Source organism: Cylas formicarius, unplaced genomic scaffold (genome assembly GCF_029955315.1).
Source record: "Cylas formicarius isolate icCylForm1 unplaced genomic scaffold, icCylForm1.1 PGA_scaffold_1__22_contigs__length_36826433, whole genome shotgun sequence".
Lineage (NCBI taxonomy): Eukaryota > Metazoa > Arthropoda > Insecta > Coleoptera > Brentidae > Cylas > Cylas formicarius.
This window is the reverse complement of record NW_026844264.1, coordinates 4,557,692-4,579,687: the sequence shown is the minus strand read 5'-3', so window position 1 is coordinate 4,579,687 and position 21,996 is coordinate 4,557,692. Positions and strand designations below refer to the sequence as shown.

At 33.8% G+C, this 21,996-nt stretch overlaps 2 protein-coding genes across 2 annotated transcripts in view; one reads left to right on the top strand and one right to left on the bottom strand.

The window, feature by feature from the left end:
- The window catches only part of LOC132696904 (nuclear migration protein nudC), a 181,214-nt gene that overhangs the window by 132,379 nt on the left and 26,839 nt on the right, over positions 1-21,996 (bottom strand). The window lies entirely within an intron of this gene.
- The window catches only part of LOC132696827 (uncharacterized), a 42,307-nt gene continuing 25,943 nt past the window's right edge, over positions 5,633-21,996 (top strand). Inside the window, exon 1 of the mRNA XM_060661879.1 lies at positions 5,633-5,851. Within this exon, the coding sequence (XP_060517862.1) occupies positions 5,822-5,851 (30 nt within the window). The 5' untranslated portion in view covers positions 5,633-5,821. The remainder of the gene's footprint in view (positions 5,852-21,996) is intronic.

Sequence of the window (21,996 nt, the reverse complement as noted above, 5' to 3'; positions counted from 1 at the left end):
GTTGCATAATATACCATAATTTGATTAAAGAAATAGCTATATGCCAAAAAGTTCTGGGTGTCTCAAATCGACTTTTCGTCTTTTCAGTAGGTTTGTCAACTTCATATTATTAAGTATAGTCCTTGTGTTTTAAATTTATTAGAATGCTTTCTACATTCTAAAATAGAAAATTCAATAAAAAAAAATCCAATCAAACGTTCGGGTGTATACAAATATCTCGAACACTTTTTCGAATTTCATAATTCATTCCTTAGTCGTTTATATATAATATATATATATATATATATATATATATATATATATATATATATATATATATATATATATATATATATATATATAGATATATAGATATATATATATATATATATATATATATATATATATATATATATATATATATATATATATATATATATATATATATATATATATATATATATATATATATATATATATATATATATATATATATATATATATATATATATATATATATATATATATATATATATATATATATATATATGCGCCCACGATATTTCGAGCACCCTGTATTCGAGCTTCTTGGAAATTAATATAGTTAGGTTCTAGGTAGTTCTGCGTAAGACTTCGTTGACACTTTATTTTTAAAGAAATCCTTAATAGCCCTTCTCGATATTTTGCGACAAAAAATAGTTCCAACAGAGCAACAAGCAACAAAAGGTTTTTGACAGATCTATCCATCGAAATCAAACCCTAAGCAAATATTTTACAAGGATGTAAGCGGGGTGCAAGCGATATTTCGAACACTCGTTGAACAAAATCCATTGAAACATGATACAAATTGGTATAGTTGAGTTCTAAGTACTCTTAAATAAAAATTATTTGAAAAAAAAAAACCTAATTACTTCTATCTTTCCTTTCTTTTGTTAAATAGTCCCAGTACCGAGCAATACGCAAAACAAGGTTTTGGTTTTACATAGACTTTACAATAGCGTACGGTTCTTATAGTGTCATTTTTATATAGGGTGCGGCAAAAAGGTAGGCAGAATTTCAAATAGTGGTTGTTCGGTTTGTAAAACCGGCAACACTGTGTACGCACTCGCGTTAGGCAGGCAAAAGTATGCAATTTTCAGTTATTGACATGGCTTGGAGCGGAGTGCATCGTGCTTTCGTTGTCGAGGAGTTTATTAAAAATGGGGAGGGAATCTGTAATAGCGACGGGTACAGTAAATAAACAAAATTTCCGTTATTTGTCAGTAAATAGTCCACAGGAACTTCACGAGCGACCTCTTCACAGTCCAAAAGTCACCGTCTGGTGTGCAATGTCGGAGTTCGGAGTGTGGGGTCCTTACTTTTTCGAAGAAGATGGAATAAGGGTAACAGTCAACGGAGATCGATATTTTGATACGCTTAACAATTTCCTGCGTCCAAAAGTGAACAAGTTGAACAACGATCAAAGAGAACATCTTTGGTTCCACCAGGATGGTGCTACATCGCACACAACACGTCGTTCACTATCTTCTTCAAAAAATGTTCCTAAACAGAGTGGTGTCATTACGGGGTGATCTTGGCTGGCCGCCACGTTCGCCTGATTTGTCGACTTGCGACTTTTTTCTTTGGGGTTACCTGAAAGCGAGAGTTTTCACACATCGTCCGCGGACTTTGGAAGAATTATAGGCAGCCGGCCATAAGGCAAGAAATTGCCTCAATTCCCCAAGAAATGATCCATCGGGTAATGATGCGCTTCCGTGAGAACCTACAAGAGTGCATCGACAATAATGGCCGTCATTTAAAAGACATCATTTTTTAAAAAACAACGTTCCTACATGGCATAAAATGTACATTTCACAAAATAATTTTAAAAAATGATCCCTTTATGTAGTTTGGCTTTTATTAACATCCCAAATAGTACCTATGATTTTGCCGCACCCTGTACTATAGGAGATTATAAAAAATGTCACTCCACGAGTCAAAATGAAAAAAAGGTGATCCCGAAATGTTTTTTGTGTATTTAAAATCCGCGAAGATTAACCAGCGGCTCCGTAAATGACGTAAATTGCCGGAAAAGAGGCGGTGACGCAACAAAATGAAATTCACTCTATTTATATTGTCGATCACGTATATATCCAAGACGTTTATACCATTAAATCGGTATTTTGAATCCCCTCCGATTACCATTTACGTTATTTATGCGAAGGCATGGCGTTTTTCCCGATCGCGTTTACTATTATTCCACGATCCTATTCGAATCCGACGATCAGTTTATGGGGCAATTGAAAAGAAACGGAGACCGATATAAAAAAAAATTAGCATTAATTCCACATCCGTTAACTGTTATGGGGTTAAATGCGAGACAAAAAAAAATGTTGCGCAAACTAGAACATTGAACTGCGGTACGGACAAAGGAGATACGGTAACGACGTGATGATTTTCGTGGTTTATTTTTATTCTATCGAGACGCAGCAAATGACACACCAATTAAAAAGCAGGATTTAATACAAAATGTTTTTAATGCTTTAATGCCAAATAGAACACAGGTATGGAGAGGTCCGTCGCGGTTTACATTACTGGGGTGCTTAATTATTTGGACTCACGAATTTTTCTTGGGTAGAAGAAATGGCCAGAGCATTGACGGCTTGCGGAAAAAAATGTAACGTGTTCTGCAATTCTTGCAAAAAAAAATTACCTTAAAAAAACATTAATGTTCATGACCCAAGTGCCCTTAAAAATCGAAGAATTTTTTAAGTAATCACTTAGAGTTGAAGCTAATTCAGCCGAAAAATTAGTCAGACCACGAATTATTCCGGGATTCTCGGAGAGCCAATTCAAAAGTTCAGAAAAATATAATACAATGAATAGTTTGTGATAAGATATATCTATTCTTTGACACATTGCGCAGAATAAGCAGAATCTAATTGAACTCTAATAATGTAAATTTTGTACAACCATGAATGTGGGGCTTTTAGGATTTTCATGTCTTTTTATTTTCAAATTTAAATGCTCTAGATCGGTCACCCCTATTTCCGTCCAAGCTTTATCGCCACCAAAAATGTAAACAAGGAAAATAATATAGAGCACTTTTTTTGTTACATCCACAAATCCATTCATTTTTCGAGTAAATTTCTTTTTTAAATTTGGTGTATAACTTTTTTCCCAACTTACATCAGCTTTTTCAATGGTAATAGCTGGTATAAATTTTTTTAATAGTCTTTCCTTCGAATTCGACACTATTAACCCTCTTCGACGTTGCACTGCGCTAGCAGCCGTCGATTTTCTTTGCTAAGAAAACTAAGTTAGCCCGGATAGAAATCCTTTTCCATATCTTGCATAAAGCAGAACGAAACGTGGGCCTCTTTTTGTAGGCGCTTTAACGCCTGTTGATAAACCCTTTATGTCTCTGCGATCCATGTTATTGTCACACCAAGGATAATTAATGCTATCATGCAAATTGATCCAACTCTAATCCAAATAAATGATTTAATAATTTGGTTGACGATATTTCTCGACCGACCTTAATTACCATTACAATTAATGAAATTAATGTTTTTGCGACCACGCTTCACATGTTCAAAACATATATCTTTCATGTTTCTTTTTTCCCGTTGGCAAAATGTTTTTGAAAAAAAAAATGAAAAATTTGTGTGAGTTACTCATCATATGTATAATCCACCAGAATTTCACTGACTTTTTCTTGGGGCAGGATTTTTAAATTCGCCATTATTCTGTTTCGCTTCTTTCCTGACGTTAAAAATGGTTTTCTCACCAACACAACTCACTTTTGAATCGCCAATCACAGCTGCAGTTAAACTCAAGTTTTCATCATTCACTAAACAGCGAGTGATATTAAAAAATCGTAATTTTCGCACTCGCATAGAGCACTTGCCTGGTTCGAATTTTTTGAATTCCATGTTAATGGTAAGAAATCGAACATAAAATAAAAGAAAAATTTCATATATGCCATAATGACGGACTTGCAAATTTCAATTATTAATATCTCATTAAACTAATCCAATATATCTGCCCCTAAACACTGATAATATTTAGCTTTTATTACCTATTTTACAAACAAATTCAAAACTTGTTATAATAACGAACTCCACACACACAAAAAAGTAGAAAGAACCAACCAAAACAAACAGAAATGAAAATTAAATATTAGTTATGCTCGATTCACCTAAGGAAAATAAACATAATACGTGCGCCTAATTTTCACCAAGAGTTAAAAATTGAAAATAAATACTGTGATATTTATATTTAATATATTATATTAATGTTCGGGGTTCGTGGTTTTGATCGAGAAATTATTTAAAACTTACACTGGCGGGAACGGAGGGAACAATATCTGAGCAGAAAATACAGGCTGTATGAGACTAGCTAACGCTGTTTTGCATTGCTTAAGTTTATGAATTATTTTTCAAACCTGCAAAATGCCCAAAATTAAAAAAATATATAAAAACAAATATTTTTTATTTCACAATGCAACATATATGTGTCGCAGCCGACTAACCTCACCAAAGTGATTTTTTTTTAATTACAACGACCTCAATTCAATTCAAGTATTCATTCAACTGTTACGTGACATTAGTAATAATGGAGAGCTTCCCCCACTTCATGGAGCTTTAGAAAGGAACATGCTCCCCCCGCCCCCTTCCTAATTGCTAATTTCACATCCAGTCGACTTAATATGACACAAAAATAGTAACTCGTTAATTTAAGTGAGAAAACCTAGTATGTGCAGTAATATAGTTGTTTCAATCATATCCGATCCACGCACGACTTAACAGCATTCAGGTTGGGATGGGACAGGTTGCTGTAAAAGGATAAAAGGAACTAACCGTTGCGTTGGATTAAGACTTCAAAGAAACACCACTCTATAGATGAAGATCCCTTCTTCACGAAGTAAGAATTCAATCTTCAAAATAGAAAATAACCTTTTGTTATTTTGAATGATAAGACGCAAGAGTTGAAATCATTGATAAAGTGTGGGTAGGGATCTGAAAGTTGGAAGACTTATTCACTGACTGCCTTTCAAAAGACGAAACCGCTGGACACGAAGGCCCCTTCGTGGATGAAGAATCCGATACAAGCGAGGCACGAAATTGGTCACTGCTATAGAAAGAAGAAGAAGATCACTTCTCACTTCTTCCTTGTTAAACCCGAAAAATGAATGAATTAATTACATTCTGAAAAGAGTCCGTAATGAAATTTCAAAAGAAGAAATCACTTCTGATGAAGACCTCTTCGTTGATGAAGAATCCGATACGTACAAGGGATGAAATCGATCAATGATATAGAAATACAACTTCTTCGTCATGGAATTCGAAAAATGAACGATGTAATTATTTCCTGATACAGAATGATAAAAAGAAGATAAAGACGTCTCCTACGAAGCCGACAACGAAGACCCATATGAACGACATCGTGGGCGACTTCGAAAGATTAAAGATTTGGCCACTAGCGCACCCACAGCAAGTCTCGAAGCAGATCCGGCACACGAAGAAGGCACCTGTATCTTCGGAGTTCCCTGTAGTCGCGAGCGGGGCTCTCGCGTCTAGCGTCGTTGCAACGTTGCCGCATCTCGTCGCCGGAACCGTCGAAGCGATTTAAGAAGGAACCGCGAGAGGTACCGGCTTCAGTTTGACGGCAGCAGCTTTCGCGCTCGTAAGGTGCGCCAGAGCTTCGTGTTTCGCGTCGACCAGACGGACCCGAATAGAGTCGAAGAGAGTGGTGTGTTGTGGATGATATCTGAGCGATCGACGAGAAAGGACTGTTTCGAATTTTGTTTCGTACATTTTGAACGTTTCGGTATTTTGAAAAATAAAAAACGCGGGTCAAAATGGACAACGACAGTTTCGTCCCAGATAACGTAAGTCGGACTGGACGCGAATCAACAGAAATTAAATAGTAAAATAAGAAAATAAACTAAAGAATAAGGAAATTAAATTACTCAAACAACGCTAATGTAATCTGTTGAAAATTAAAAATAAATGAGAAACTTTTAAGCGAGCAGCTTACTTTTTGTCTCTGATATTATAGCGAACTCCACTTTGCGATGGAGGCGAGACATTTTTGGCAAATATTCATATATTGCCTGCATGTGGGACAAAATAAACAATCAAAAAAACAAAAATAATCACAAAAAAAAAACAGAAATCAAAATTAAAGATTAGTTAAAAAACATTCGAGATTAACCTGAGGAAATTACAATTAATACGTAACCCAATATTCACCAAGAGTTAAAAATTGGAAATATATATATTATATTATTATTATTAGAACGCTGGGATCGTCGTTCTGACCGTGAAATTGCTTAAATCCGAAAAATCAACCAAGCTCCGGAGGTAATTTTGTCCCACTTAAACCGCTTCTTCAGATGGTAAATAAGTTAATAAGTTAAGTTAATACCGCAAAAGTGTTTCAAATTAAATAAAATTACAAACAACTACGTTTTATTGCACGCCGCAACACAGATTTGCCTCAGTTTCGATTCGAAACTATAGCGTAGAGCAATATCAACGGGCGATAAAGTCGGTAACCCGGAGATTTTAACGGTGGCCAGGCGATTAACCTGAACGAAATCAATCTTGAAATAAATCTTAAAAGGACAGATCGAAATGTCAATACGAACGAAAATTATATTTTTAAATTGGTTTATTTATATGATCAATGGAATTTTATATAACAGTGGATATTATATAGCAGACATAAATAAGGAAATTTTGAGCTAGTAGACCATTTTTTCCCTCTGATATGCCCGTAGTGCAAAACAAAGCACAAGAAAACCGAAGAAAAACTAGCCGAAATGAAAATTGAAGATTAGTTTTTAGGGTAACTAAGTGCACTTAATTTTCGGCGAAAGTTAAAAATTTAAAATACCATTATGTTTATATTTTCTGTTTTTTATAATTATGATGATGTTGTGATCGCTAACTTATTGTTGTCCCACTTATACCAACGATAAAGAGTCTTATTCAGGGACAACGGAGGCTCAGGCTCAGTCTAAGAAACGATACAAGTTATTTTCAGAAGATAAGCGTCTATATCTAAAATTCTGCGACGGAAATAGTTTATGAATTATTTTTTAATGGTGTAGCAGGCGACTAACCTTAAAGCAACGAATCTTAAACATCATTTTAAAAGAAAACAACGGAATTTCAAAGCGAACGAATTAATTTACTTCATTATAGAAAAGAGAGTATTATATACTAGTTCGACGAACTTGTTTCTTGTTAGCAAAACCAATTTAAGGGAATGAATTCAAAAGAGCGACAATGCCAGCCGCCGTCTTACTCTCGCCAGGAACTTAGTGGTCTCATTAATCATCTGAGTCGATTAACTCCTTGACTGAAACTGAAAGAATTTCTCTTATAAATCAAGGCAACTCGACTTTTCCCATCGTGTCTCTCACGAACGCCATCTTCTCTGACTGATACTTCTTTAATTTAGCTCAATACCGATATTATGGGCAGGGCTCAAACGTAGAAGATACTTTTTTTTTCACACTACAGGGCGTCCGGAAATGATGGGCAACAAACTTAAGGGCCGTTATTCATTTCCATGCACTGCCGGTGCCCATTAATGTTAGGTTACTTTTATCCAAACGTGTTTATAATTTTAATTTTTAGCTGGTAGTACATGCTTTTAAGGTTTTTGCCGTAACCAAGTTCTTCAAAGCATTGCCAAAATCTACTGTTACTGTTTTAATAAACCTCAGGGGTTTGAAGAGCATGCTATCATAATTATGAACAAAAATTAATGGACATTAATTTATTGCATGGAAATGTAAAACGGCAATTTTTATGGAAACGTTTTATTACAATGTGGTATAACAGGAGCGTATATTCCAAAGCTTTTTTAATGACCTCTAATTGTGTGCTTTTAACATTTGCACAAATCTTCAAAACAAAAAGTTTGAGGACATTTTCTGAATGCTTTCCCTAACATTTAGAGTTTTAAGTCAAATTTAGTAAAGAAATACAAAACGACATTGGCAATAATTTCTCTAAATTTAAATTTAATTAGTAAAACTGGTAAAAAATTATAAATTTTTCACTAAATTAAAATTTAAAACTAACCCAAACTGTGTATGCGGAGTATGCTTCAACTATTTATAAACAAAAATTAATGGACATTAAATTATTGCACGGAAATGTAAAACGGCAATTCTCTTGAAAACGTTTTATTTCAATGTGGTATAACAGGAGCGTATATTTTAAAACTTTTTTAATGACCTCTAATTATGAGCTTTTAACATTTGTACAAATCTTAAAAACAAAAAGTTAGAGGACATTTTCTTAGGGCTTACATAAAATCAAATTTAGTGTAAAAATACTAAAAGATATTAGCTATAAGTGTGGTAAATTTAAATTTAATTGGAAAACTAGGAGGGAGTTATTAATCTTTTACTAGATTTGAAAATCTTTTGACACCCTGCAATTCCGTTATTTTCGAGGTTTCGAAAAAATACGATAAGGACCTTAATATTCATTTCTAGAGGATTCAGCTTTGGTTCGTTGTTTCCGGACGTCCCTTATAATTTATTTTCATTATTATTAATATTGATAACATTGAATATCACGAAATTTTTTTGCACACTGCACCGGAGATTAAAATTAGAACACGGCGTTCCCACGACGTCGTTACTCTTGCGACAGTTCATAACGAGAGAATGCATGGCATTCCCCCTACCCCTCTCCAAGGAAAAATTACCATTGGTTCACACGAGAGGCGCAAAACTCAAGGTCGTTCGGCGTGCGTCCGAAAAAATAAAAAATTAAATTCCGACGGACCGACCGAAAATATTCGAAAGTGACATTGCGCGACATGGCGGGCATTTTGTTAATTTACTAATTAACGGCGATAACGGGTTTTAAATGGCGGCGAGACATTTCCCGAACAGGAAGCGCCCGATTGCGCGAAAAACAAAGGCCACCGGCCGCAGCGAACCCCACCCCCCTATAAACCTAAAAAGTATATCGCATTAATTAATTACGACCAATTATTAAGTAAGCGATCTTGTAATAATTCCGATAACGGTTATGCTAGCGTGCTGATAAATTTCAATGCTTTCTTTTTCTTTTTTAATTCGCCGTATTCACGAATATAATTTTTTTAATATAGAGTGCTTCAAAAACATGCGCTAATACTCGGCATCAAAAACAAAGAAAACTGTGGTGTTCAATCCTTACGTCATAGCCTGTAATTAAGCTGACGGAGGTCATTTTCACCATTATATTAAGTCTTTATTATGTTCAAAATCATAAAATACGTTTTGTCAATTTTTATGATACTTGTGACCCGAAAACAACTCAAGAGCCAAATAAGAAACTCATACGAAAATTACGAAATTTTGCTTCCGAAGTAGTTTAATTGAATTGCAAAATCTCCAATGAACGGACAATCTTATCGCATATATCTTCTCGGTGTTTCACCAATTTTGCACATTATCCTATTGAAATTCGGAAGAAAAACTAAATAGACGGTAAGCGTATCGCCAGTTCGATAATATTTGACTCTGAGAATGAGTGTGAGAATAAGCATACTTATAAGCAGAAACTGTGATGTACGTAGAAAGTCAGATCTAAAAGTGTAGGGCTGAATAGTGATATTATCTAAAAAATAGAAAAACAATTCATGTATTTATTTACATCAATAATAATTCATGTATTTATTGATGTAATTAAACCGATGTTGATCATTTGCAACATCTTCTTTGATGTTAATTTTAAAAAACTAAGTTTATTGCGACCAAAGGGTCGAAGAGGCAAGATACTTAAAACTGAAGTCAAAGTAAAAAAAGTTGCACTTTTTGCGGCTTATTCAAATAAAAATTACAAAGTCAGTGGCGCACACCTTTTTGACAACACTATTCGTTAGGGTATCTCCCGAGAGGGCATTGGATTCCACAATTTTATTCTAGTTGAAGCAAAATTATCCCTTTGTTATTATAAATACCGTAGCCAAATTCCAAAAAAATCGGACACAAATGATTAATATATTGCGTGTTTTTTTTATATTTAATACCCAGTTTCTTGAAGCCTTATAATTTTAAAACCACAGAGTTGTTTAGTGTACTAAACTGTAAAAAATATGTGAGATCTAAAACAATATTGTATGGGGTGTCCCCACAAAAGCAATGTTTTTCGAGCTCCACAGTTTTTGTATTAAATTGTGAAGATAATGCGGTTTTATAAAATTCAAAACAATAGCGCACAAAGGTATCCACCAAGCAATGTTTGTTGTGGATTGAAACATAATTATTATAATATATTAATAATATATATTATTATATTATATTAATAATAATAATATATTAATAATAATATATTATAAAAAAAGTTAATGGAAACTTGTCTTCATAAAAACAGCAGAGGATTCACAGCCTCAACCATCGGCACTCAATATAAAAAACACGGGGTGATTAACATATTAGACGTATGTCAAGAACGACTTATTTTAATATTCTGAATTATGGTATGAGTATATCTGAGTAGCTAGAGCACCTTTTAAAAATATTTTAGAATATACAGGGTGGATCACGTAGTCGAAGTCAATAGCAGGTTTGCTATTTTAAATGGAACACTCTGTATGTCATTGCATATTTGGACTTATAGCTAAAAATAGAAAGACTGACGTATTTTCTAGAAAAATACGTTATTATTGATCCGTTTTTTGGCCGTATTCGTGGAAAATCCTTCGATCCTTCGATAGGCGCGGCAACAGTACACGCGGTCATTTTTTTTCCTCGTCTCTTCGAAGTTGGCCGAACCCGGCTTTCTTTAAACGGCAAGACACGCAATAATAATTACAGCCCGGTGACATTTCAGAAAAAGCGCAGCAAATATGCCGGCCATTCATAATTGGGCATTTAAAAATGAAATTTCCATGACCGTGCGGCGACAGGAATGTCGGCAATAAATGGCTATATAAACGTCGTGACAGTGGCCATTTACAACTGATTTTCAAAGAAATAATTAAATCGGAATCCCGCGCATCACCCTTTATCACTAACCTCTCTCGAACGTTATTTCGAATAAGCTTGATCCTCGTAACAAAGAATAGGTCACTCTCATTGTAAAATTCTTTCTTTAATAGAGTACTTCCGGTACCACCAGGGTTTTAGTATAATTAGTCATTAGATAAAAATTATAAATATGCAGAAAACGTATATTCCCCGATTTCTTCCTCTTCATCTTTATAATTCTTCGTATAAGTTCTTCTCCATGAGTTTGTGCGTTATATTTTTGTCTTACCAAAAAAGGCGTTGAAATATAAATAAAGCAATAAAAAAATTAAAATTGGCTAAATAATAATGGAATAAAGAAAAATAACGGATTAAATAAATGAGATTAAATAAAAACGACAGAGATCAGTGATTAAAATACAACAATCAGTAAAAATAAAATCGGAAAATATTAAAACACGCTTGTTCGAATGGATACATATTCTGCCTAAAACCGTCCTTAAACGTGCTTCAACACAAAAAACAAGGGAATTAAGATAAAAAAAGGATAGTTAAAGCAGAGAAGACAAAGAAATTGGCATAAATGTGAACATGGAGAAAAAAAAAACAAAAAATGAAAGAGGGATGTGTCAGTTGTGTTAGACAAATAGCTGGATGCTTACTTTTACAAATGCGAAAGCACTATCCAAATCATGCAATGACAGGGAAAATTTTACAAAATAAAATTAAAAAAAAGACCACCCAAATTTTGCATAAACAGGGCAGAGGATGGATTTCGAAGCGCTTCGAGTTGAAAATCGACCAAGAAGTATATACCAAAGTTTCTGCCATATATTATGCTTATTTTCATTTTCAATTTTCTGCCCGCCATTAAACCGATCCCGCCCGCGCTATCACTTCCCGCTCACTGGTCGATGAATTTTTTTTTTCTTAATATTTTACGAAAACACAAAAATTTAGCTGATTTTGAACGAACTGGATATAACGTGTAGAGAACTTAAAACTATTTTCGGTATTTGTTGCTCATATTAGAAACCTTGTGTAAGAATTGTATAAAAGCTAAAGCTTCTTGTAAAGCTGTTATACATAGCCACTACCTTACAATAATTCCTTAAGTTGAGAAAATTATTAGTTGAGAATGTGCAGCTATAACGGAGATGAAATTCGCGAATGTGCCGCAATGACTTTCGTCATTTTCCATCCGATATTTTCCCGTATAGAATACAAATCGAACGAGTGAAATTCCACGCGAAACTCTCGCAAATCCGAAAACGCGTTATTAATAAATATACATTAATATTCTTTTGCAAGATCTCGTCTCTGCCACATACCACGTGATTATCGAGCCATTTTGTATTGTGTGCAACATTCGCCAATACGGGTACCGCTATATAGCAGGCGACGGTGCGGTACACAAGGCCCGCTTCGCATTAAGTTTATCCTAACGAATATCTACGAAATTTAAACGGTCCCGAAACACAAAGGAATTGGGGTGCCATGGAAACACAATCTGAAGGTCGATTCGAAGAGAGTGAAGAGAAAAAAAGCGTGAGCGGCGAAACAATCGGCCATTTCGTAATTTTTAATGCAGAGATTATATTTCGAGTCGGTTAGTTATGTTTGTGACGTATACCAGGACGGTGGGAATGGCGGAAAAAACCCCTTAAGCTGGGCTTGATATGTTGATTTATATTCACCGATGGGTAAATATCTGCCCCAAATGTACAATATATATCTTTGATAGATAAATAAATGTAAATAAATTTAACATTTTATGTGGTATAATACGGCTATCATAAAATTTATATTTCTCTGTCGTGGAACAAAATTAAAACATTCTTTTTCTTGATGAAATAGGCGAAAATCTAAATTAAAGTGGAAATGAAGAAATTCTAAAGACGCCAGGCAACGGACCTGCAGGTAAAAATTCCATTGAATTCAATTAAATAATTTTAACAATAATTTTGAGCAAATTTGAGTGTCATACTGACGATGTGTCATTTGACTCCACACGAGGAACAAGAAAAGTACAGAAAGCATCAACAGGTTATATGAATACTTTGTAAGAAATCTGTAACACACTCATGATTCAACACTTAAGAACAGCAAATAGTAAATGTAAACTGTCAAAATCTTTACTTAAAATCAACCAAAGAGATATTAGCAAAAGATAAAAATGTTGTTATAAAACTAAAACATATGTTATTATAAGAGACCTATGAGTACGCAATTTTTTGACATTTCAACGGTTATTGAAAAATGAAAACAAACAGCATCGCGTATCGCCCGTGTTTGATTTAGTTTAATACAGCTACGTTGTCATGAACATTAAACTTTCCTAATAAGTAACATTTTGATTTTTCAAAAGTCTTCCATTATACAAATAATACTTTAAGGACTGGCATTATAGAAAATCTGAGAACAAGTCGATAAAATAACTAGTCAATAAAAGATTCCATAAAATGAAGTTTATATATGATTCTGAAATAAATGTGACTTTAACACGCACTTTTTAATACTTCTTAAAACATATTTCAGTCAAAACTATTGTTCGAAACGAGTTCAACTTTGCTTTAAAAAAATCCTATGATAAGGTTGCTTCTTCCTTTGAACCAGTGGGCGTTTTTGACTTTATATGGCGTATGGTGTTTTAATATGACGTTTTCCATACACATAAAAATTTATCAGAAGAAATTGCTTAAAAGATTGATAAAAATATCACGCGAGTAAACCTGGAGAGTTCAATGGTACAACAGACGACTAACCTTAGCGATTCGCAGTAATCATACGATTTAAATCTATCGATGTTATTTTACCCGGAATCATTAAACCGTCAAAGATCGCGCCGCCATCATCGCGCCCTCCCATTCCAATCTGAATAATGAATCGACGACCAATTCGGCGAAATATTCCTGATTAAAAAAGACCTACGGTGCTGAATATTGGATAGGTACAGGCTTTGTGATACAACGATACCAAATGAATGATGCATGAACAACATTCAAGAATAGCAATGGAAATTTCAAAGTCGCATCCGAAAATATCCTTACTGGTACAATAAACCAATTTCGCTCTGTTTTATTAAAAAAAATAAAGCATCCAAGTTTTACGAAAACGAAAAACATTTTTTGCTCCCTCGCTTTTAAAATATGCAGAAAAACTGAAAAGATTTCATTTTTATACCTAACTTTTTGTCATTGGCATTTAAAATAAATAAATGTCATTTAGAAATAACTATTCTTAATCTAGTAATTAATGTACAGTATCTGAGAAAGAGTAATTGTTATCAAAAATTAAACAAGAGAGAAAAATTACGCAATGGGGTATATTAAACGAAACAGTTTTTAAGGCGTACATTGGGAAAATTAGGGGTAATATGGTACAAGGCACCGCTTAAATGCCTCTATGCCGATTTCATGTACAAAATTTAGTCCAACACAACAGGAAAATAATGCATACCAAACGTCGACAACATATGTGAAAAAGTGCGAGCTTTATTAAAAATAATAAATGGTGATTCACGTTGAATGTAATATTCGAAGTTCTGGGGAAGTCAGTAGGTGTGTATGTTTCAAATTAGTTTGAAAATTTAGCACGTTGTAATTTCCATTGAAACATTCTCTTGAGCTTAAATTTATTTTTAATACTTTCTTAAGTAAGAAAAGTGTTTTCTGCAAAATCGTATACAATAGTCGTTCGATAAAAATTTGAAATGGCTAGTTTTATGTGTTATATGATCCGATTTTTGTTATATTAGATATCAAGCGAGAACAACTATTTTGTACCTTTTGAATGCGATATTGCTCCCACTGTCGAAGTCAGCGACTGTAGATAAAGTTTGCATAATTAAAATGAGGGAGTACTAAACGCACAACGGAAATTTAATTTTGGTAATTGGAAAATGACGACTTGAGAAAAATTACTAATGTGAGATATATGCCCTTTAGGTAAGAACTAGTTCGATAAAGAGTAGGAGCATGACAGCAAGTAGCAGTAATTTGAATTTGGAAATGTTCGGTTTTAGCGCGTGTTGCTCAGAAAGATCCATTTAATTATTAAAATCAGTCATCAAGTTGGTAATAATAAAGTGTAGATTATAAAACACAGAGCTTTGGGGCACTCCAGAAATCGCATTAAAGAACTTCGAAAAAACACAATCCGCCATTGAAGCGAACGTATTAACTTACCCCTGTAAAATTTTGAAATGGCTAGCTCATTTACGTAAAAGTAGGCATCAAAATTATTTTTCTCGCAAAAAACAAATATTTTTTTCCCAAATAAAGAAAACCGAAATGCCCAAGGAAAATGTTAACAAAAGAGAGTTAAATTTGAATTTCCAATGTTGCCGCCTATTTGGAGTTGAATTAGCAACGTTGCTTGGTCATATACCTCTCTCTCTTCAGTCTGTATCCTCTTGTGAGGATGTAGCGGCTAATGCGTCGTCGTTCACCAGAGTCTTCCATCTCTCACGGTGCTGGGCTTCGGTGATGAGAGTATGCATGGTCATCCCCGTAGGTCTTGTTAATTGGTCGATCCATCTTGTCCGTGAGCGGCCACGGTTTCTTTTTCCTTCGACTTTTCCCTGAATGACTATTTTCTCTAAGCACTCTGGACCTCTTCTCATTACATGTCCAAAATATTTTAGGATACGCAATCGTATCAGGCTAAACAATCTTTCTTTGACTTTTAGTTGTTTCAATATGGAGTCATTAGTCTGGTGTTGTGTCCATGAAATATTTAGTAATTTCCTCCAACAATACATTTTCGTAGCATCAATTTTGTGTTGTTCACTCATTCTAACAGTCCAGGCTTCGCAACCATACATAAGTATATACCAAATTTTATGTCATTCTAACGGGACACTGAAAGTGAATCCCAGTTTATAGTAAACTATGGTTTGTTTTGTAGAATATATGAGCTCCGCAATTCCGCATCGCTCGGTATATAATAAATCGAGCCGATCTTCTTCGTCGGATCGGCGGTTTGGCGATGCACCTGCCTATAACCTTGACTTCGTTTCGTAATTGATATTGTTATTTTGCCGCCATCGCGGGAAAACTGTCGTAATTATGTTTGTGGGGAAAGAGCGTCGATCGGGCTGCTACGATTATCTTTGTTCCGCGAGCGATCTTTCACGGACGCATTTCGCACGAAATCCCCCCCGTCCGCGATTGCGCCAACCAAGGATTTCGGTTACGTTCGCGACTATGTCGTGCCTATCCGATGTAATTGCCGCGTTTTATGGCCACTCCGGTTAGATATTTCGTTAACGACCGGCTATACGAGATAACAAAAGGGCGATTCCAAAACATTTTTTAATGTAGCCGATTCAAATAAAACGCCAAAACAACCAAAACTCATTCCCTCAATTCACCGAATCAATATATCAGAAAATTAGTTACGTTAGAACACAATGAAGGAGATAATTATTAATTGAGTTTTCATTACTTACTTTACGAACAAATGAGTGATTCCAAACATACAAGAAAAATAATTAATTATATCATTGATTTTAATTTCATTGATTTTGATTTAATTGAAACGCGATTTTGATTTACGTATCTCTTTTGTTCGAAAAAGGAAAGCAATTGATTTAAACTTAAATTATTAATTCAATGAATTTAAAAAATTAATCATCTTCCCCAAAATTAACCAGAACGATAAAATCAGCAAATTAGATACAATTTACTAAAAAAAAAAATAATAAAATAATTGATTTCATTAATTTAACTAATTTAATTTAATTAAACGCGATTTTGATTTAAATAACTTTTTACGGAAAGCAATGAACATTTGATTAGAATTCAACTAATAAATCGTCGTCATCGAATTAACCAGAAGTAGTTGTATTTTTTCCCTGACTAAAGAAAAAATCAGCAAGTTAGTTAAACTTTACCTAAAAAAATATTTGATGAACCAATCTACCAAAATTACGCGTAATCAGTTTAATTAAAACGCGGTTGATTTGAATGCATTTAATTTAATAAATCCTCTTCGCTGAATTAACTAAAAGAATTTTTCCATGGCTAACGCGAAAATCAGTAAATTTATTCAAATTTACCAAAAAAGTCATTAATTAATAAATCAACGAAGAAATTAATTATTTAAATTGACACTTGGTATGCAAGTAATCAATTTACCTAAACGCGATTTTGATTTAAATAACTTTTTATGACCGGACATGCCCAAAAAAGGAGAGTAATCAATATTACCCTCTTCTCTCTTCGTTAAATTAACAAAAAGTGTTAGTATATTTTACATCGCTAATAATAAAATTAATTAAAATTAATTAATACAATTATTTCCATAATTAATGAATCGACGAACAAATGACCCATTCAAAACAGATATGGTCAAAAAAGAAAATTAACTAACACTTCATTTTGAACGAAATAAATTTAACCGAGAATTTAACTAAAACGTAATTTTAATTGAATTGAATTTTAAAGGGGTATTTATGAGAAAATCAGTAAATAAGATAAGCCAAGATTGAACATAAATTATATTTTTAGTTAATCAACGAAAAACTGAACGGTTTGAGACGAGGAAATTATTTAATCAAATTAAAACTTTGAACGTAATCAATTTAATGGACAGATTATTTCAATTTAAATAAGTCGATTAATAAAATTGGAGCAAGTAGTAAAATAACTGCACGAATCAAGATTAATTTGCATTAATTTTTGTCTTAACTCATCAACTAACAATGTTAATGAATAATTTGAAATCATCTAGTGGGAAAACTATTCAATTGGATTAAAATACTGAACATAATAAATTTATTAAAATAGCAAATTTAATTAAATTACATATTTACAGAACATGAACATAAAAGTACATTAATAATGTTCTTTTTAATAAACAACCAGACTTTTAACATCCCGAGAAAGGTCAAAGCAAATCGCGCCACCGACGATGTTACAATTCCTGTTTATTTTAACGACCGGTAAACATTCTACAATAATGCCTATTGTCACAGGTGTAAGCGAGGCGTTTTCACGCCGGATCGGCCATTACGAGTGAATCGTGCTGAGCGGCACGCATGGAAGCATTACCGCAGGAACTTATTGTTCGCTAATGTTAACCCAACATTACGCAATAAGAGAGAAAGTTTTCCCAAATTCTTCGCTTAATGTCAATCGATGAGCAGTATCCTTGATTTCAAATTCTGGCTTTAAAAACATTCCGAAACGCAATTACAGACCGATAACATCAAACGAAAAATCTCTTACATATTTCAAAAAGTTCGCGGTCAAGTCGATTTCACAAGACCGCGGCAATTGCGGATATTTTTAGAAATTAAATCAAAATAAAAAGAGATTTGTCCAATAACATCGCGAATACATACTCTAAAATCTCCGAAATCCGCTTAATTATACTAAGCAGATTTTCCAACAAGTCATTTGTTTACGCTAACCGAATGTTAATCCGCCATGTTAACAAAACGCGTAATATTTGAATGACTAACGAACGCTAATGGTATCCATAAATGATGGCGTCCCGTGCAGAATTAAATTCCATCGGATCCCACAAGCGAGTAGACATTTATTTTCATTTTCCTAAATTCTAAACTCAGTACAAATTATTCTGAATGTGTGTGGTTGCCTTCAAATTGAATTTTCGATTATATATTTGAAAAAAGGCTAAAAAAACTATTTAAACCCCTGTTCTGGGTGAGGTCTGCGGTTCTACATTAGAATGAAGTTCCCTTATTTCCAAATTATCCCAAATTATTATCTTGTACTAAATACGCATTAGCAATATGCAAAAGTAACAAATAGATCTTACTGGAAAGCTAGCTGACGGTAATATGAAATGAAAAGCAGCGGTCACAAATTTGAAAGGTCTGAAAAATGCACACTGCAAATACTGCCCAACGTCTCAAAAATTCATTACAATGGCGTAATAAAGAGAAAAAATTCACTACCTGGTTTTTGAAGGATCCACCCTTCACTTTGTGAATTCGATTTAACTTGTTAATTTCCTTGTGTTAATTATTTCTGAAAAATTATTCGTTTCCCATGCATTTTATTGGATATCGTATTTCTTTTTCTAATGATTTAATCATCAATATATTTAGTTTTGGAAAACACTGCGTATGAATTAGCACTAGAATTGGAATTTTATTTGATTACCTTTGTACAATATAAAATTACAATTGTAGGAGGTCACGAAGCAAAAATAGCAAATTTGTTGATATTAAAATGAGAATCAATGATTCAGAAAAACACTCACAGCTTAAAATCACTACTTACTTATTGCAGAAAATCAAATCGCTGGCCCAAAAGATACACTTTAAGGGTTTTATTTATTTATTTATTTGGTGGTCGTTGAAGACGCTACAAACTCAAACGATGTCGATGTGAATTTGTATCGCAATCATACAACTTTTTTTAAAATGTAACAATGTAACAAAACATAGTCGTCAGATCAGGAAGATTTTCTATAACGGAACAAGTCTTTCAAAGGCATTGTTGTGTCTCCATTTATGTATTTTTTTTAACTTCGCCATTTATTAACAGTGTACCAACTAGTTCAATTTTTACAATGTAAAGCTACACACGTAAAAAACTTGTTTGTTATGTTTTAACATAATAACAAATAAGCTAACCAAACAAATATTAGTTTGGATTCAATAATGGTTCCCAGCTCCTTGACTGAACCACTTTTAGTAAAATATTACTATTAATTTAGTCTTTAACATTTAAAACAAGACATATAAACTATGAATATTAGGCACTTAAATGTTATAATTGCAATATTATACAATTTCTCAAGTTGTAGTTATGAAAATATGAAATTGACAATTTAAGTCTTTAACGAGTGCACAAAGTCAAGTTAACAATCTTCAGTACACGGTACTGTCTGATTTTTAAGTTTAAGTTTGGACTTTCAAGTGCACAACTTCTTTAAATACCAGATTTGCCACCCAAGAAATTCACCTCTTTTCTCTTGCTGTTGATTTTGCCCGGAAGTTCTTGTATTTTATGCTGTCCATCGCTTCTGGCGCTTTATTCTGTCTCTGTAACACTTGTTGGTAAGTAACGGTCTGTTCCCAAGATATTTTTAATATTCTTCTGCTCAATTCAATCTTTTGATATTTTCTTTGGTGATTGTCCACGCTTCCACCCCATGTAGGAGGACCGAGAACACATAAAGTCACAGTCTGATGGGTTTTAAATAACGGGTTCATGTTGACAAACACAGATCTTGCCTTTTTATTACATCTTCTTTTTCTTGTGCACACCTTCCTTTCGAAATATCACCAATAAATACGAATAACCATGTTGGTATCCAACATCCAAAACAGGTAGACACTTAAAGAAGTGTATTTGGAAGTTCAAACTTAACAATCAGAGAGTATCGCGTCCTGCAGCTTTGTTCGCTTCACGTTGTTTACTCGCTAAAGATAACCGACCTACCATTGCATATTTTCAGAATTTATAACTTGAAACATTGCATGATATTAAAATCCCAAAATTTAAATAATGCCAGGACAAAATTTTTCAAAAGTGTTGTCAGTTAGAGAAATTCGGATTGAAATTGTACAGACTTGTATTAAATGTTGAATAGTGTGAAAATGTTCAGAGATTTCGATGGATTCCAGACCTTGTCCAGTACAGTTTTTCTTGAACAGGATTATTCTTCATATTAATTGTTCTGTCTTTAATTTCTTACAAAATTTTTGTTACCGATTCCATTCATTCCAGTCTATACGCTTGGGTGAGGCTGGTAACGTTAAGGACACATGATTTTTTCAAGCAATATTTCAATCTAAATTTTGTGTGATTATGGACTTTTTCCCACATATTACAGCGATGAAAAGCTTTATTCAACCAATATTTATATGTTTGCAACAAATGATGACATTGACGATTGACGTCTTTCGCTATCAAAATAAAAAAAAGTAACAACGCGTTAAAAAAATGTTGCTAATTTTTGAATCGTTCTTCAGTGTTTGCATGGTCCACTTCTGTCTTGGTGGAAGGTCTCGCAAGAATCGGCAAATGTGCGTCTGCTGCAATTATTTTCATATTAGCTTGAACCAACTTTTCAATAAGCTCTATACGCAAAACTATGGTCCTGATTCAAATCAGCAATATTTTACACCGTAACCCAAAATTTTATTTTTTACCTTGTAAAGCCGTGGACTTCATTTATTTACAAAGAGTACGAAACACGTGTCGGACAACAGATAAAATAGACCTGGCCGGATGTTGTTTGGTTACGTGGGTATTCCGAGACACACCTCCGCGGTCTTTGCTGGGCGATTCCGTTTCAAAGAACTTGAACTTTTACGTGCCGAGATTCAACAACGAACAACACATAACAACCGACCTCATCGATGTGGCGAATCGTACCGACATGGTTGCCAGTAACATGCACGAGCAAAAAATATTTTCTAAAAATACGCATCTTATTTGCTTCTAATTTAGTTTACCAAAGCGAAATTTGGACGAAATTTGAGATTCTAATCTACAATCAATGAATAAAATCGATTAAATTTAATATTTTAGTTTTGAAAATGCTGGGGAAATTTAACCGGAATCGATTTTTGAAAATACCTTTAGGTACATAAATAAGAACCATAAAATAGAGCAGCAAATGAAAGTTCTACTGATAAAAGAGTTCGAGACATGGACACCAACGGGCTTAAAGTAATAAACAGGAAGATTAGGACAGAACATACGAAATAAAACATCAGAGACTTCGTGACAGCGTTCAGTCAGAAGATTAAAGGCTTGTGGACCTTCTTTGATCGCCAAAACGACGAACTTCACCATAATGAGGTCAAACACAGGTTACACAACGCTAAACCTGAGTGCAGAAAACTGTCAACCTTAAGAATTCAATACCGATGAATAGAATATAGAAAACCGGAGCTCTAAAGAAATGCATGTGCGATCAAATCAACTCAATGCCTTTTCCCTGAAAATGAATAGCACATTCTATCCGGCTTTCAAAACATAGCCAGAGAGAACACTTGGATCGACATCGCTACAATAGTGTCCCTAGAAGTACATAGGATATTTAAAATCTTGCAGGAA